This window comes from Tiliqua scincoides, chromosome 1, assembly GCF_035046505.1.
Source record: "Tiliqua scincoides isolate rTilSci1 chromosome 1, rTilSci1.hap2, whole genome shotgun sequence".
NCBI lineage: Eukaryota > Metazoa > Chordata > Lepidosauria > Squamata > Scincidae > Tiliqua > Tiliqua scincoides.
Window position 1 is genome coordinate 57281624 of NC_089821.1, and position 19521 is coordinate 57301144.

At 43.5% G+C, this 19521-nt stretch overlaps 1 protein-coding gene across 2 annotated transcripts in view; it reads left to right on the plus strand.

Annotated features, from left to right (window-relative positions):
- Nucleotides 1–1053: 1053 nt before the first annotated feature.
- Nucleotides 1054–19521, plus strand: part of TOLLIP (toll interacting protein) — a 43261-nt gene continuing 24793 nt past the window's right edge. For both annotated transcript variants that reach the window (XM_066630806.1, XM_066630812.1), the window contains exon 1: nucleotides 1054–1171. In XM_066630806.1, coding sequence (XP_066486903.1) covers nucleotides 1139–1171 — 33 coding nt within the window. In that variant the 5' untranslated portion in view covers nucleotides 1054–1138. The remainder of the gene's footprint in view (nucleotides 1172–19521) is intronic.

Sequence of the window (19521 nt, forward strand, 5' to 3'; positions counted from 1 at the left end):
TGTGTTTTAAATTTAATAATAAGTAATATCATGTTTCAATTAACCACATGAGTGTTTTTAGCTTTTATTTTGTCACATCCTACATTTTTCTTGGATGTCCTACATTTTGGGGTGCCTTGTGTCCTCTTTTGCAGGTATGCCATCTGGTCACCCTGATTGTGCTGCATGTATAGACCAGGCTCATACATACCAGGAAGGTGTGGTGGGTGGGGAGGCAGGTGAGGCAGAGCCTCCCCACCGGAGTCCTTCTAAAAGTACCTCACATGGTGGATGGGTGGTGGGTGCTTGGGTGCCTCACATGGCACAGTGCTTTTTGGTGGACTCCTGTGGGGAGGCACTGCCTCACTATATATGGGTGGGGGGTTATTGGGTGCCTCACACGCCAGCAGTGCTTTTTGGTGGACTCCTGTGGGGAGGCATGCCCCTGGTGCATTTACATGAATGTAACAACATGGAGTTTATTCCGTGTACTTCCATGTGGGGCTTGGAAGGAGCCACTGCACAGGCGAGCTCGTTCTCCCCTTGACGTGAGGAGAGACGAACTGTGAGGCGCGCTCACAAAAACATCTTCCAGACTGCGGAGCCTCGAGGAGAGGAGGCGAGCCCAGCAGCCTCGAGCCCTCAGTGACCAGAAGAGAACAAACCGCCCTCCCAAGTTCAAAAACATCAGCGTCAAACCCCTCCCCCTCTCTGCCAGCCAATCGGAGGGCGGCGGGGGCGTGGCTACACCCATGATTCAGCACAGGCTGGGCTGGAAAAATGGCAGACGCTTTTCCTGTAGCGGCGCCGTCGTCAGTAGTAACAAACGGGCAGAGCGTTTCAAATCTACTCGATACAGACCAACCGACACCCCCTCCCCACCCCGCGTGCGCAGGGAATCCCGACGTCCGCAGCGGAAGGGGGATGGGCCAGAACGTGTCCTCAGACTGGCGCATGCGCGTTGCCTGCGTAGCGGTTTGGGACGACGTCGCCGGTGGCGCAAGGGATTCTGTGCGCATGCGCAGGATCGGATAGCGGCCGTGCGCGGGGGCGTGGCTAGGCGGGAAAGGCGGGGGATCAGCTGACTTTTCAGTGGTGGGGAAGGGAACGGTAATCGGCGGAGAGGAGGACGATCGACCACCTGCCTGAGGGAGGCGCCATGGCGACCACTGTTAGCACTCAGCGGGGCCCGGTAGGTACTGGCTGCTGGCGAAGGGCGCCTCTCTCTGGCGCTGCCCCCGTCAGGGCCAGAAGCGTTCTTCTCGCCGGCACCCTCGGGGGCTGTCGTAAGGGCTGGGGAGGCGCCGGGTGCGCTGCCTCCGCCCCTTCAGAACAGCAGCTCCGGCGGCCCTCTCCCCTGCGTGGGACGAGGCAGAGGGAGCCTGTGCCTCTCTCTGAGCCTAATCCTGTGCCTGTCTGCTCAGCAGTAAGTCCCATCAGAGTCAATGGGGCTTACTCCCAGGAAAGTGTGGCTAGGATGGCAGCCTCTGTCATCTTTCCCACCCTGTCACTCCAGGTGACAGGGAGAAGATCCAGTCCAACATCCTCCTCCTCAGTCTCAAGCATGAGGCTGGTTATAAACAGCAAAGCTCCATTTGAAGGCTCACTGTCATGATGCCTTTTCTAATTGTGTGTGTATATTTATATATATTTATACATTATATACAGGGTGACCCAAAAGTAGGTGGACAGTAGGTGGAATAAATGTTATCATTTACTGTCCACCTACTTTTGGGTCACCCTGTATAAATATACACACATACATATACACACACACACATATAAATATACACACATACACACACACACACACAATTTTTGCACTCAAACATACACACACACACACGTATAGTGTGTGTGTGTGAGCGCGCACGCTGTTTATTTATACACACACACAGGTATGTGTGTATATGTAATCTGTGGTGGTGTTTTCAAGGTTGTGTGCTGATTTGTACTTGTAGCAAAGCACCATATAAATCTTGTTAATAATATCAGTACTTTTTTTGACTGGCCTGAGATAGTTGTGGGGGGTGGCCTTTGTAGTATAGAGTGACTTCAGTTTAAGATTGATGTATGCCTGTCAACAATTTCTGTTTTTAATTATTTATATTTAAATTGTTGTGATCCAGGGTGTGTGTTTTAATTGTGTCAGTGTTTTAAAATATATTTTATTGTTCTTACCTTTGCATGGTTAGCCACCTTGAGTTCCCTTTGGAGAAAGGCAGGATAAAAATACATTATATAAAATAAGCAATGGCTGGTTTACACTAATAAAATGCGTGGAAATAATCAAAATAAATCATAGCTGCCTAATCAGTAAAAGCAATAATGCATAAGCAAATGTTAGAGGACCTGCCCAGAGATTATGGATTTGTAAGGAACACTTGCGAAAAACCACAGTGTTCTTGTTTGTTTAATAGAGGTGGGAACTGCTCATAAGTGAGCCTGTATGCATGCCAGGAGTAGGTTTCATATGCATAGGAGACTTAATGGCTATTGTTGCTTAGGAAAGTCTGGATTCATGTGCGAGATGTCTGTCAGTTTCCAAGAATGCGTCAGATGATTTGGTACTGGTCTTTCCATGTTACAAAAAAAAGGCACTGTCATACACAAATATGCATGGCTCAAAAATTCCCACTTTCTGGGTCACCCAGGCAACTAGAAAAGACCTTGGCCTATGGAGTTTGAAGTGCTTTTTTTTTTTTTTTGGTCCCTGTGTTATGGATATATGTAAATGTAGCATGGGAATTGGCCCTTAGCCGTGGTAATTGATGTAAAAACTAATTTAAGATTCAACTTATAAGATTAAACTTCTAAGGTTTAACTTGGGAAATTCTGGTAAGATGGTTTATTTTTATTTTTAAGAATGTTGGGAGACTTTTCCATTTTACTGAAAACCTTGTTTTACTCAACATTTTGATTCCATCTTCTTTCCTTCTTCATCTTGTTCCTAATCTTTTCCAACGCATCATAGTTGGCACTAAGTGGAGGACCATATATTTTAATGTTGATTGAACTGATTTTTTTTTTAACTAAAAGAAATGATGATATATAGTATCATCATTGAAGCACACAGGAGAATTTTATTAATGAGGATTATAATGAGACAGGAGGTCTGGCTCAGTTGGTAGAGGTGCCGCCTGTATGCCTGAAGATCAGAGACTGCTAGTTTGAAACAACCGGAAGTACCCAAGAACTGAGGACATGTTGATACACTGATGAGCTGATCCTAGGTGGCAGAGAGGAGTTGCTGTCAAGTGGAGCATGGGAGGCGAAGGGCCAGAGAGAGGCCAGACCGGGAAGGAATCCAGCTGGAAGTTCTATGAAAGACTAGAACTATTCAATTGTAAGGTTTAGAACAGCCTGCCTATGAAAACCTTCAGTCTCGGAAGACTATGGTGTCACGCTCTGAATGGTGGTTCTGGAACAGAGTGTCCTCTCCAGTGCGCGAAGCCTGGGTAAAGTAGGTATGGAGGATAGGCTGTTACCCATGCAGCAAATCCCCCCTCTCCACGTTGCTGAAATGGTCCAATGGAAAGGCAGAGGCCAATACGGTTGGTTCCAGCGGCGTCGCAGGAGTTGCCAGAACGTGACTGTGTTCAGCCATGAACTGCCTCAGGGACTGCGGCTCCGGATTTTGCCTCGAGGTTGACTCCTGAAGCCTTTTCCATAACTGGATGTAGCCACAAGGCAGTGGAGGTTTGGGATCAGAGTTTTCCTTCTCTCAGATGAGCTGCCTTCCCAGGCTGACGAGCCCCATCTACCCGGTGGCTGTTTAGTCGCCTCTTAGGACAAGTACAGCCAAACTGAGGGCCTATTCTTATCCCCAGCCCCCAGGGGACATTTTATTATTATTACATTATTATTATAGCATTATTGTTTGTTGTCATAATGCAGTGGTTCCCAACCTTCATTTGGGACACTACCCCCTTAAGGAAGGTAGCAACCTGACTGGGGACCTCTAGGTGCTATTAGTACAGCACTTTTGGGTTTTGTTGCTCCAAATACAAGTAAATAAAAATCCTTTTTTACTTACATGCATTTGGTAGCAATGAAACCCGGAAGGGCCATACTAAGGGCACTGATGAGTTCTTGATTGAGTTGCTACATTCCTTAAGGGTGTAGTATCCCAAAAGAAGGTTGGCAACACCTGCCCTGGGGAGTTATGATCCCCAAGTTGGGGGAAACAAATAGTATGGCTTCAGATAGTTATAATATAATGAGGTAATACAGTAATGAAACTTAGCATTTATATAGAACATTCTGAGCATGCAAAGTTCTTGACACGTATTGTTCTTGAAATGTAGTCCTTACAACAAGTTTGTAAGTATTATTCCCATATTGCAGTTGGAGCTTACCTAAGGTCCCAACTGATAATTCATGGCACAGAAAGGTTTGATCAGGGAAGTTCTGATTTGCAGCTCACTCTCTTCACCACTATTCTGTACCAGTAGTACTGGATTAGGTTCACCTCTCTTGTTATACTGTTGTAAGAGCCATTTAGTTATTTGATTTTTCTCTGTAAACCGCTTTGTGAACTTTTAGTTGAAAAGCGGTATATAAATACTGTTAATAATAATAATACTGTCTGCCAGAGTAGGCAATGCTAGCCATTCAGGTCTGGTATGAAAACTTGAACTGTATGAACAGTTTCTGTTCATAATGAGTTAGAAGAGACAAGAGAGCCATGGACTACCTCCTTGCATAAGACTGGAGCAGATATCTGGTAGTCTCCCCCAGATCTGCCTGTGAAGTCCTTGCCCAGCATGGACTTCAGAAGATGTCTGCAAAACAAAGAGCCAGGGTGGTGTAGTGGTTTGGGAGGTGGATAGACCTAGAAGATCCAGGTTCAAATCCCCCCTCAACCACTAAGCACTTCCTGGGTGACCTTGGGCTAGTCATTTTCTCTCAGCCTCACCTACCGCACAGGGTGGTTGTGAGGAAAAAAAGGAGGGGAGCAGCTGTGTACACTGCCCTGAGCTCTTTGGAGGAAGGGCAGTATAAAGATGTATAAATCTTTATACATAAAGTATAAGTATAAATAAATAAAATAAAATAAATAAATAAGTATAAATAAATAAAAATAGCTCTAGATCAGGGATGGCTAATTAGCATTTTCAGGGCTTCTCTGTTCTTCACACACTGGTCTGGACGGCAGATCTATGTTACTTACCTAATGGATGGTCAGAATCCATTGTTGGCTCTGCACTTAAGAGACTCCTGTGTTTTGATGAGATGAGAGCAGCAGAGACGTAGAGTTCTGGAATACCACTTGAAAGGATAAAACAGGAACATGGAGGCTAGGAGGAGAAAAGAAATTGGCCTTCTTGGAGCCCAGTCCTATCCAACTTTCCAGGGCCAGTGCAGCCACAATGCAGGCTTGAGGTAAGGGGGAAAAAAAACATACCCTTACCTTGGGAAGGCCTCCATGACTGCCTCCCTACTGCAAGATGCATCACATGCTCCATTGGTACAGCTGCATTGATGCTGGAAAGTTGAATAGGATTGGGCCCTTAAACCCCATCAACTATTCAGGTGTCACGAGGTTAGGCTTAGGAAGGACGAACATATGGACCATGAGTTTTGACCTCCCCCTACCAAGCAGGGACGTTTTCGGGAAGGTGGGAAGGAAAAATACACATCTTTACTTTCCCATTTTTCAGATCTATAGCCTTCTTGCACAAGCGCACACTTGTGCATGCACACATTGATTATATAGCATTAAAATACTTGGATTCAGGTCTAGAAGCAAGGCCCAGACTTGACTCTCCAACACTATATAGCACAACAGGGAAAGGCATAGAGAGCAGGAAAGAAAAAAGTGCACTTCTCTTTTTAACTCTTCCATCCTACACTCAGAAGACCTGAACAACACTATAACACTAAAACAACACTACAACCTGAACAGCATTACAATTTGTAATCTTAATTCAGGGATCCATAAACTTTCAGCTGATAGGACCACCTAACCCAGTGTTGCTCTTATGGTGGACTGTAAAGTAAGTTATAGAAAATAATACATACATATCTCTTTAGGAATCTTCTCCTATCGTGAGCGAATATTTGCAAATGTGGAACTGCTTTGTGTCTGGCTCTCTGTTGAACACTCAGTGAAAGAAATCACTTCAGCCAGTTCATCCAGTAGAAGTAAAATGTGGTGCTGGGAGAAAAGGATGAAGGTGGGGTGGTACATGTAATTAAAATCACTGAGCTCAATGGGCTAGTCAGAATGGATTGGTAGGCTGGATGTGGCCCATAGGCCATAGTTTGGAGATCCTTCCTTTAATTGATGGGAGGAAAGGAGAACAGTGAGAGACAGTATTTTGTGAGCTATTTTGGATGCAACCATTGAGATTTGAGATGTTCACTTCTAATTGAATACTAAATTTGTGGATATTTTTTAAAAATGTTTTGTGAGTGTGAAGAGAGGCACAAAATTAAAGCACAAAAAAGCACAAAATTAAAGTAAATAGATTATCAACTTTGTTCTATCAAATCCAAATTTATATTGTACAGATTCGGATAAAAATGTGTATTCCTTTCTCTTTTAAGAGAACCTAGTTTAGTTTTGTTTATAGTTTTATGCAAGATGAGTTCTGTTATGGCAACACTGGGAACGGGTGAACAGACTTGTGTGTTTCTTGTTGATGCCCTTGTGATTTGAAAAGCATTGTTCCTCACATCGCTTGGCTTTGCAGTGTTTTAGCCTCTAGCAGAGAGCAAGAGAATTGTCTTAGATGGTTATACAGTTTGTTCTAACTGGAATACTGGAAAGATAATTCTAGCTTTTATGTCTATGCTATGTTATGTCCCAGCTCCATGCTGGATACAGGGCAGGCCAGCTGGCCTTCCTGTTCCAGCGTGGGTTAGGATCAGGCCGCCCATATAGCACTTTACATAATCTTTTCAACAAAACAATTAACTATGTTTAACTATTCAGAGAGAGAATCTCTTAATGTAGAACACCAGAATCTGTCTTCATTCCACCCTCCCCAAATCCCTGTGCTAGCCTAGGGAGGCTGTTGCGAACTCACCCTTTTCTGTAGGTGTGGAGGCTGGATGTGGCCTCTGCAGGCGAGTGCACATCCTTGCGCCAGTCCAGCCAACCCACATGTTGTTGCAGGTGTGCCTTACAGAACGTTTGCTACAGTACTGGGCCAGCGCAAGGAACTTGCACCAATCCAGAGAATGATCAGGATTGTGCTCTAAAGGATTTCATTACCGCAAGCTCCTTTTCATATAGAAAATATTGAAATATGATTCAGTGTTTATAAACACTGTATAAATATAAGTTAAACCCTAGGATGAGTGCGAACTTTGGAATGAGTCCAGCACAGTCACCTCAGGAGTATGTAGGATTTCTTTCAGTCTTGTCATAGGAACAGCCCTACTGGTCAGGCCATCTAGTCCAGCTTTCTGTATCTCACAGTGGCCCACTAGGCCCGTCAGGGAGCACTCAAGGCAACGTGATATCTGTATCTTGTTGCCAATCACTTCACTTGCATCTGGTATTTAGTGGTAGGCTACCTCGAAAACCTGGAGGTTGCATATAGTCATCATGGCTTGTAACCTGTGATGGACCTTTCCTTCATAAATCTGTCCAATACCCTTTTAAAAACTTCTAGGTGCTGTAATGTAAATGCTCAAGATCCCTTGAGATAGGGTATGGTGTTGGCAGTGACCCCTTGCTCTGGCAGGCAAGCATAAGTTTCAAATCTAGGCTTTAAGCTGTAGGTGTGCTGCACAACTGTGGCCATTAGAGGCAGCCAGTTCATTACAGGGATAAAAGTAGCACCTGGATCAGTGAGAGTGTGTGGGTGTAGAAAGGAGGAGGTTAGAAAGACTGAGAGAGCAGAAGGAAGGAGCATGAAGGAGAGAGGACTGACATGGCCTAACTGACTGCTGGACTGATCACAGGCCAACACACATTTTGCTTCCTTAAACGTTACATCAATTCCTGAGTATATTTGGGGTGCTGATTCCAGAAATGGCATCCGTTTTGCCCTATCATGTCTAGTTTTGGAGACACAGCATAGCCTCTTTAGTGAATGGCTCAAGCAGCTTCCTCATGAGGAAGCCTACACCATGGCTTCCTGATGAGGAAGCTGCTCGAACCATTCACTAATGAGGCTATACTATATTTCCAAAACTAGACGTGAATGTTGTAGGTCTGTGTTATGGAGTGGCTGATGGATTACTGAACCTGCTGACTGACCAGTGGACTAACTCAGTGACTGGTTGACTGATGGACAGAGGCGTGAATGGATTTCTAAGGACTGCTGGAACAGAGACTGCTGGAGACTCTGGAAATTGGGGTGTGTCTGCCACACCCAAGACCTGTTGAGGACCAAGGTGTTGCCGTGGTGGCTGGAGAAGCTGTTGGTAGGAGAGGGGAGGAAGGAGGACTTCTGCAGGTTGAACAGGTGGGCCACTCTGGTGGTGGGGCAGTACCCAGCAATGATTTCAGCAGAATTAGGACTATTTTGAGTGAAGAGAAGAACTAATTAGCTTAAAGTGGGCATAAGTTCTTTAGACCAAGTTTGGAAATAATTTGGCAGAACAGGCGCAAGGAGTTCTACAGGTTATTTCCTTGCTGTCTCAATCATGGCATCTGCTTTCTGAAGAGCCTCAAACTTTGTAGCCTTTCCTTGCAAAGGAGGTATCTCAGGACCCAGTCCTGTCCAACTTTGGTATAGCCCCAGTGCAGTTCTGTGGTAAGGGAACACATGTTCCCATACCTTGAAAAAGCCCCAGTGAATGCCCCTGATGCTGCGCACACCCCACTGGCACAGCTGCACCAGCACTCGAAAATTGGATAGGATTGGGCCCTCAGTCCACTCTTAATCCAAAGGTTCTCAAACTCTCCTGGAGTTCAAGAACAAGTTTAAGCATTTGTGGGAGCGGGGTGGAAAACAGTGACACAATTCCCAGGGTTGTACCACTGCAGGGGAAGAGCGGCTGTTTTTTTAACTTTACTTACTTGCTGCCAGGATTGTGGGGAGCCTCGCAGAGCCCTTTGCAAGGCCTTCTAGACGCCAGCAGTAAGTAAACTTAAAGGCCCCCCTTCCTCCGCAGTAGCATGACCCTGGGGATTGTTTCACTGTTTTCCCCAGCCCCTTAAAAGGGAAGGGGCAGGGGTACTCAGTCTGATGGGTCATGACAAGGAAACAATTCACCAAAATCCAGTTTCTTACCTTCGCGCTGTTAAACCCTGGTGGTTGCAAGCTTCTTGAGGGTAAAGATAAATTTAACAAGCTACTTGTGGGTTTCTTGCTCCTCCGTTGTCGCCCTGGAATGCATCTGTATAGAAGCTATACAGCGTTCAGCCATTAGGTGGGGTGAATAATGGAATCTTGTGGACCATGGTAATTTCATTCCATTTCATTCCATTATTTACCTCATCTAGTGGCTGAATGCAGTATAGCTTCTATACCGTTGTGTTCTGGGTTGACAATGGTGGAACAAGAAACCTGGAAGTGGGTCTTTAAAGCTATTTTTCCACCGATTTGGTATCCACTGGGTTTTGTTTTTCTTAAATCCACTGGGAAATGCAATGGAACCCCAGTGGGTAATGAGGCACAACCTGTACATTATTTTTGAGATGTGGCAACCAGAACCGGACACAATGCATTCATACAATCATTCTTTCCAATTGAAATCAGGCTTTATCATTGCTTTGTAAGGTTGTTCTACTTTGAGTTGTTAAAAATTTAGCATGCTTTGAGATCTTAGACACATACAAATTTAGCTAAGCTTAGTGTGCCACAAAAAACTGTAGCATTTGTAAGGAGTAAAGACTCTTCCAGTATCCATTTTTGTGTGAATTTGTGTTTAATGCAAAAAGCAGATTATTGTAGGGGAGGAGAAGAAACAGTGGTGTAAATCTATCTCTGATTAGGTTTGTTAGATCAGGGGTGGGCAAACATTTTGGCAGTAGGTCCACATCATCTCTCTGACCCTGTGTTGGAGGCCAGGAAAAAAAAAGTATTAATTTAAATTTCAAATTTCAGTAAATTTACATAACGAGAAAGAACTTATATGAATGAGTTTTATTGAGCTTATTTATAATACACATGAGAACTATAATACAGGCATGTAGAATCACATGAGAACTATGAACTGTTTGCCACACACCTCTTGCACAGTGAAAACCAAGCCAGACCAAGTCAGAAACACACAGAGACATAGGTTGTTCAGAGGCAATGGGGGCAGGTTAAAATAATGCCAACAAAAAAGCAGAAAACACATGGAGACTATAAAAGGCCTTGCTCTGACTTGGCCCGCAGTTTGCATCTAGCGGCTGTGAATAGCAGTCTCCGGCCAGCACAGGCTCCAATAGCCTCCAATTGGTCAGAAGTTCACTGGAGACTGGGGGCTTCCTGTGGGCCGGATTGTGGGCCCCCGACAGCCACAAATGGCCCAAAGGCTGGGGTTTGCCCACCTCTGTGTTAGATGAAAAGAGAAGTGATCCAGTCAGTAGATTAAAAAAAAAAATCCTTAAATGACTCTACTGTGTTTGCAAGCCTCTATTTTAATCACAGATGAGAGTGAATAAATATTGAAGCTTTGCAGTTTTTGTGAGCTGGCTCTAATTAACATCCCAAGCAGATCTTTAGATGCATGACTATGGACTGATCTTTATGATCTGTTTGTAAAATAAATACATGTTGGGCTTTGTGACTTCATTAACAATTTCATTTTGCTCATGGCACTATGAAATTACATATATTACAGGTATCCCAATATAGCCAACATAATGGTTTGGGAAACTCTTCCATATGTGTGTCTGTTCTAACTGAAAGGTAAAGGTCTCTAATGCAAATGATGATGTTAAAGCTGTTTTTACAACTATGTTAACATACATTAAATGTATTGGATACAAGGCATGCAAAGTAGATTGCAAATTCAGAGGCCTAGATGAGGATTTAAAAATTTTTTTCCCCATTTGTTACAGCTAAGTGCCTAGTACTGTACAGTTTCGGTATCTTAGTTTGAAAATAGTTTCTGTACTCTCTCTTCGCCAGCATGCACTTAAGATAATAATTTTCATCCAAGAATATTAAGAGAGATTTCTGAAAAGATTCCCAAGCAAAGACTGATATTTATTGACCACAGTGGTAGCATATGGAGTTGCTGAATAACAAGATAATAGCTTAATATTACTCTCGAAAAAGAACAGTAATAATGCAAGGTAGCTATAGATCTGATTGCTTAACAAAAATCTAGAGAAATATTAAGAAAATAATTATTCCAACTGCATGCAGCAGTTAGTCAAAGTTATAGAGTTATAGAATAAAGCATTAAAAGCGAACGTGCAGTACAAATACATACAGTAGTCTTCTGAACAAGAAAACTTGAATACGTTTAGATGGAAATGTGAGTCAGTGCTTATGCTGCATGAGCTGGGAGGTCCTACCTTTTATGTGGGAATTTTATTAATCCTGTGGGATAAATCCCAACAGTCTGGTTTATTCATTTCTTCCTGCAATGAGAAGAGGAGGGGAAAGAGTACAGGTTGAGCCTCATTATTCACATGGGTTCCTTTCCAAGCACTCACATGGATAGCAAAAAAAGCACTGTAGCAAATCAATTTAAAAAACAAAGTTCCCTTGCTCAGGTGATTTAAAAACAACCTTGCTGACCTTTGTGATGTAAGATAAGAGTCATTAAGAAGGCAGCTAAACTGTTACCCTGCACGTGCCTGATCTTGTCTCGGAAGCTAAGCAGGGTCAGGCCTGGTTAGTAATTGGATGGGAGACCACCAGGGAATACAGGGTGCTGTAGGCTTGTACCATAGTCTTTCAAGACTGAAGGTTGCCAACCATTAAGAAGATAATCCATCAATCAGTTCTCCTCCAAGCGCTTAGAAATGTGCTTCACTCAGTCCCTCCCTTCACCAATGCAAAGTGATCACCTTTCTTTCATGTGCTCAGGGGAAGGGAGGAGGCGCCTGGATGGATTGATGGATTGTTAGTCAGCTGCCCCCCCCCTCTCTCTCATTAAGGAGGCTATTGTTAAAGGACTGTTCAGTTTTTAAACTGATTTTAAAGGAGTGCATTTTTCCCCTTCTCCAGGGATCATGTTGAGTCAAATCCATGTATAAAAAATCCATGTATAAATAGGCTGGACCTGTACTATCTTTTGTAGTCAAAGATATTGCAGTATTCAAACTATTCACTATGTTAACAGTGACTCACCTGATCAAACATTGTGAAGATTGTAATGGGAAGCATTAAAGTACAGTCTTATCAGTGTCAGTTGTGTCATGTTGAAAGCATTTAACATATTTTTTTTCAATAAGCTTTACGGCAATCTTGTATGGTTAGTCAATATTATCCCCATGTTACAGGACATGGCTAAGAGTGTGGTTTGATTAGGGCCATGAGCTCATGGTAGAGGCAAGATTTAAACCAGGGACTTTCTGATTTGTAACTGTTTCATAGTCGCTTCATATTGCCTCTTGGAACTTCATTTTATATTCTTGTACCCTTTTGTGGTGTTTTTGTGTTATTCTCTATTTGGACTATGTTTTAATATAGATTTTTACTTTCCCCATTGTATTTATCATTGGGTTGCCTCTCAACCTTGAATGCAGTGCAGTTCTGCTATAAGGAGCTCCCTCTGTAACCAGAACAAGTATTTTAGTTGTGCAAGGGGTCTTTCCACATGTGTAAGAATTCCTTGCATGAGCAGAATTTGCCCCTAAAGGTTACGATGCATCCATTTGTAAATTAATTCTGCTGTAGTCAGTTTCTAGACAATATTGAAGATCCTGTTGAGTTGGGTCGAGTAAAGTTGTGGTACAATTCTGGGTGAACAGGGTCTATAATATTTAAAAACAAGTTTCTGAGCTACATTGGCAGGAACATCAGTGGTAGTTCTCATGTTAAAGCCTAGAATCTTTGGGATGAACGCTTGCCTCTTTTTTTTTTTTGGTGTGGTTTTGTAATTAAAACCATTGAACTTGCTTTGTGGTCTGGTGCTTGAGCTTAAATGCAGTTTTTCCTTGTCTCATACTGACTGGTACTTTGTACAGTGCAAGTTGCTGAAGAGTTTTGCCTGCCCTCTCCATGAAATTGAGAGGTGAGTAAAATTAGTAAATTTTAAATAGGGTTTAAAGTAGATTTTTCTGTAGGAGAAATACTGTTACAGAGCAAACTAGAAACACTTTTTCTTTCTGTAAGTAAATTGATGATTTTTGCCAGTTTTGTAGCTCTTGTACAAGCTCTCATATTCACACACACAAGACATTAGCTAGAGTATTTTTTTTTTTTGCACTACCATATTAGTCACTGCTGACACCATGTTGCTGGGGCTCTGTGCAAGGTTTGACCACGGGCCTCCCTGTGAGCACCTCCACCCTCCTGTTGAGGAATTAAACATGATATTGCCATTTTATTGAGGACGCAGGGTTGACCTGAACAACTGGACCCACTGAGGGTGTGGGCTGATGGCCTGCACCTAACCTGGCCAGGTTCTGAGGTCACCTCAGTAACGGACCTTCCTAGCCCAATGCTCCAGGGCAGGGTTACCCAAACCCCGGCCCTGGGGCCACTTGTGGCCCTCGAAGCCTCTCAATGTGGCCCTCAGAGAGCCCCCATTCTCCAATGAGCCTCTGGCCCTCCGGAGATTGGTTAAAGCCTGCACTGGTCCGATGCAACTGCTCTCAGCGTGAGGGCAACTGTTTGACCTCTTGCGTGAGCTGTGGAATGAGGGCTCCCTCCACTGCTTGCTGTTTCATGTTTGTAATGCAGTAGCGGCAGCAAAGGCTTTGTGCAAGGCCTTTTATAGGCCTTGAGATATTGCAAGACCTTCATTCATTCATAGAAGTTCATCTTTAATATATTCATTTATGTAAACTCATGTAAATTTATTCAAATTTTAAATGTAAATTAATTCTTTTTTTTTCCCTGGCCCCCAACACAGTGTCAGAGAGATGATGTGGACCTCCTGCCAAAAACTTTGGACACCCCTGATCCAGGGCAAAAGTCCACAATGGCGCCCCCTCCACATGCAAATCCACACCCCCCCCCCACTTACCTGGCGCTCACAGAGCCTTGCCCGACTCCAGGACGCATTGGGGAAGCCTCCTAAACTGTGTTTCTGACAAACCGGAAGCATTCTGACCATGTCGGGAGCATCAGGCAGGAGCATGGTCCTAGGAGCCCGTAAGACTCACGCCCAGGGCATATGCCCTTTTCATTTAATGGCAGGTCTGCCACTGGCCACCCTTGATGTTGGCAACTGTTTTCTAGTCTAAAAAATGTTTGTGTTGCCTAAGCTTTTAAGGCTGCACATGTGGCTGCACTTGTATCTATAAAGACTATTATGGAATTAATCACCATTCAAGGAATGACTCTTCTTCTGGTCATGGAGTGGCAGAAAGAGTCTGGAAGGCACAAAATTGCACTCAGTAGCTTTTTAGTTTGGAAACTAAAAGCCTTAACTACTGCCGATTTTACTTAGTAAAATAAGTACAGGGCAGGTGAATTCAAGTACTACAGTTTCAAGTTTTGGAAAAATGTTTTCTTAAAGTTAGGAATACTTTGCATTCGGAATCCACTGTTGGTTTTGTGTACATGAATGTTTTCTGTGTTTGTATGCAGTATTTTTGAGGAACACAAAAGTTGTATTCCTACGTATGCTTGCTAACCTGAGAGAGAGTCTCATTGAACACAGTTGGATTGACTTTTGAGTCGACATGTATGGGATTGCACTACGTTTGATCTGGCGCATATAATAGACCAACAGTATTACTTCTCTTGAAACAGTCTCAGTGCGTTTCAGCCATGGCTTGCTACATTTAATCTTGCTGAAGTCCTGAGGCTCTTACTTGGAAACTGCTGTTTCTGCTAATTAAATTTTATGTTAACTCCTACACTTGGAAGATATTATCTTGGAGAACATGAGCAGCTCTATGCCATCTTCAAAAACAGTAGCCTAAAGGCTTTATATTTCCTGAAATAAGTAACTATTTATGAAGACGTGCCTTTGCAAGATTGGCAGGGTTGAGTACTCAGGGGTATAACTCCTGCCGTTACGGTTGTTTTTTGTTAAGCTCTGTAACAATGTCACCTCATTTTATATAGGACAAGATCAGTAGAATGTTAAAGCAGTAATGCATGCATGTAATCTATAAATCAAGTAAGCATGTACTGTAATCAGTAAGTATGTATAAATCAGTAAGCATGTAATCTATAAATCAAGTAAGCATGTACTGTAATCAGTAAGTATGTATAAATCAGTAAGCATGTAATCTATAAATCAAGTGGTCTTCTATTGCACAATGTTAAATGGGCACAATTTTTATCTTTTTATAAGAATCTCCATCATAAGATTAAATCAGACCAATTCACAACACACACTATCAGAATTTATCTTGAATGTTGTAGAATGTTTGCATGTAGATATTTTCTGAGACAGAGCAACATAAACTTGCAGTGCAATCCTTTGCATGTCTACTTAGAAGTGAGGTCCGTTGTGTTGTGGCTTATATCCAGGAAGGTGTGTATAAGATTGCAGCCTTAAACTCTTTTCTTTTCTTTTCTTTTTAGAATTTAGAGAAATATAGTTTATAATAATTGACTGACTTCATTACATAGATGAAGAATTCCGAACATGGTCAAATTTCTTCTTTACTCTTGGCAATATGAAGCGCTAGTTAAAAACTTTTTCTTGGTTCATAGAATCCTTTTGATGTATCCCTGAACTACAGGAAAAACCGTGAACTATAAATCTTCATAGTACTGGTAGCCTCCTACCTAAAGACAGCCTACTTAGATGTCCCAACTTAAGGACAACTGCTCTGTGTTTTCATACAGGGTGCAGTCCATCTACTCCAATGTTTTTGTGTAAGCATGTTGGCATTGTGTTGTGTTTTTGAGGTGGAGATACGTAACATTTTGGAAATACAGAAGCAGTGGGTAAAAGAGAGCCAGTATAGCACTTAATAGAACCACACAGGCTTCTTCTGTATATGCAGGGTATCTGTTTCAGATTCCACACACACACACACACACACACCCCGCCGATACAGAAACTGTGGATACGGGAAACCCCATCTCCATGCCCACAGCACCCAATATTATTGTTTAGAGCAGCAGTTCTCAAACTTGCAGTGAGTTTGAGATCCGCTGTAAAGTCCTTGTGGGGGAGGGGGAGGCAGCAACATGATCGCCAGAATCACATCACTTTGAAGGGGCACAGGGCTTTGGCTGGACTTACTATAGCCTGATGCAGCCTCCTGGGGGTGTGGGGAGCCCCACGCTAGCCTCCGCTGGACTCCCCACGATCGTAAAGCGGAAGTGGATCACAATAGTTATTGTCACTGTCTCTGCATGTTGGGGAGCCCTGGAGAAGGGGAAAAATCCATCCCTTTAAAAATCACAATTTAAAAAACTTTGTTTTAAAACTTTTGTAGAGACAGTCATGCAAGCAATCATTCCATTCTTCAGCTGAGCCAGGCAAAGGCAGGGGATCTCTTGCATTTTGAATTGCTGACTGCCTTACTACAGCAGTAAGAAAAACTGTTTTTAAACTACAATGGTAAATGGATGCACTTTTTAATTTTTTTAAAGTGATTTTTATTTAACACATTTTATGGTATCAGCAGGGAGTTCCAGAATCAAACCCCTGTGGATGTCGAGGCATGACCTTAGGATGTCGAGGCATGAATTTTGTGCGGTACGCAGGACCTGGTTAGAGATGTAAACGTTACTGAGCCATTGGGGAACAGTGATCATGCTGCGATCCGTTTTGATGTGCACGTTGGGGGAAGAATACCAGGCAAATCTCTAACAAAAACCCTTGACTTCCGACGGGCGGACTTCCCTCAAATGAGGAGGCTGGTTAGAAGGAGGTTGAAAGGGAGGGTAAAAAGAGTCCAGTCTCTCCAGAGTGCATGGAGGCTGCTTAAAACAACAGTAATAGAGGCCCAGCAGAGGTGTATACCGCAAAGAAAGAAGGGTTCCACTAAATCCAGGAGGGTGCCCGCATGGCTAACCAGCCAAGTTAGAGAGGCTGTGAAGGGCAAGGAAGCTTCCTTCCGTAAATGGAAGTCTTGCCCTAATGAAGAGAATAAAAAGGAACATAAACTGTGGCAAAAGAAATGTAAGAAGGTGATATGGGAGGCCAAGCGAGACTATGAGGAACGCATGGCCAGCAACATTAAGGGGAATAATAAAAGCTTCTTCAAATATGTTAGAAGCAGGAAACCTGCCAGAGAAGCAGTTGGCCCTCTGGATGGTGAGGGAGGGAAAGGGGAGATAAAAGGAGACTTAGAGATGGCAGAGAAATTAAATGAGTTCTTTGCATCTGTCTTCACGGCAGAAGACCTCGGGCAGATACCGCTGCCCGAACGGCCCCTCCTAACCGAGGAGTTAAGTCAGATAGAGGTTAAAAGAGAAGATGTTTCAGACCTCATTGATAAATTAAAGATCAATAAGTCACCGGGCCCTGATGGCATACACCCAAGGGTTATTAAGGAATTGAAGAATGAAGTTGCAGATCTCTTGACTAAGGTATGCAACTTGTCCCTCAAAACAGCCATGGTACCAGAAGATTGGAGGATAGCAAATGTCACGCCTATTTTTAAAAAGGGAAAGAGGGGGGACCCGGGAAACTATAGGCCGGTCAGCCTAACATCCATACCGGGTAAGATGGTGGAATGCCTCATCAAAGATAGGATCTCAAAACACATAGACGAACAGGCCTTGCTGAGGGAGAGTCAGCATGGCTTCTGTAAGGGTAAGTCTTGCCTCACCAACCTTATAGAATTCTTTGAAAAGGTCAACAGGCATGTGGATGCGGGAGAACCCGTGGACATTATATATCTGGACTTTCAGAAGGCATTTGACACGGTCCCTCACCAAAGGCTACTGAAAAAACTCCACAGTCAGGGAATTAGAGGACAGGTCCTCTCGTGGATTGAGAACTGGTTGGAGGCCAGGAAGCAGCGAGTGGGTGTCAATGGGCAATTTTCACAATGGAGAGAGGTGAAAAGCGGTGTGCCCCAAGGATCTGTCCTGGGACCGGTGCTTTTCAACCTCTTCATAAATGACCTGGAGACAGGGTTGAGCAGTGAAGTGGCTAAGTTTGCAGACGACACCAAACTTTTCCGAGTGGTAAAGACCAGAAGTGATTGTGAGGAGCTCCAGAAGGATCTCTCCAGACTGGCAGAATGGGCAGCAAAATGGCAGATGCGCTTCAATGTCAGTAAGTGTAAAGTCATGCACATTGGGGCAAAAAATCAAAACTTTAGATATAGGCTAATGGGTTCTGAGCTGTCTGTGACAGATCAGGAGAGAGATCTTGGGGTGGTGGTGGACAGGTCGATGAAAGTGTCGACCCAATGTGCGGCGGCAGTGAAGAAGGCCAATTCTATGCTTGGGATCATTAGGAAGGGTATTGAGAACAAAACGGCTAATATTATAATGCCGTTGTACAAATCTATGGTAAGGCCACACCTGGAGTATTGTGTCCAGTTCTGGTCGCCGCATCTCAAAAAAGACATAGTGGAAATGGAAAAGGTGCAAAAGAGAGCGACTAAGCTGATTACGGGGCTGGGGCACCTTCCTTATGAGGAAAGGCTACGGCGTTTGGGCCTCTTCAGCCTAGAAAAGAGACGCTTGAGGGGGGACATGATTGAGACATACAAAATTATGCAGGGGATGGACAGAGTGGATAGGGAGATGCTCTTTACACTCTCACATAATACCAGAACCAGGGGACATCCACTAAAATTGAGTGTTGGGCGGGTTAGGACAGACAAAAGAAAATATTTCTTTACTCAGCGCGTGGTCAGTCTGTGGAACTCCTTGCCACAGGATGTGGTGCTGGCGTCTAGCCTAGACGCCTTTAAAAGGGGATTGGACGAGTTTCTGGAGGAAAAATCCATTATGGGGTACAAGCCATGATGTGTATGCGCAACCTCCTGATTTTAGGAATGGGTTAAGTCAGAATGCCAGATGTAGGGGAGAGCACCAGGACGAGGTCTCTTGTTATCTGGTGTGCTCCCTGGGGCATTTGGTGGGCCGCTGTGAGATACAGGAAGCTGGACTAGATGGGCCTATGGCCTGATCCAGTGGGGCTGTTCTTATGTTCTTATGTTCTTATGTTCTTATTCCATTAGGAGCAATGGAGAGTCAAGAAACCTGGAAGTTGGTCTTTAAATCTATTTTTCTACTGGTTTTTTATCCCTGTATTTTTTTTATCCACTGGGGTCCATGATCAGAACCCCAGTGGATAAAGAGGGACAACCTGTAGAATATATATTATTTCTGTACTGTTTTTCAGCTAGTACAGATTTTGTTTATGGCACATAAATACTGTTTAAGTAGAGACCTCCAAAAGCTAAACTGTACTTAAGTAGGGAATGACATGAATTTGGTTTTTAAGAGTTTTCATAAGGTTTACATTGCAAGTGTCTAGAATTGCCAGGATCTCCTGTTAAAAGTGTGCAACGTGTGATAATGCAACCATGTTCTTGTTGACTGTGAAGTCAAGGGAAGACTGGAAGGTATAGAAATCAATGAATGCTAGAAA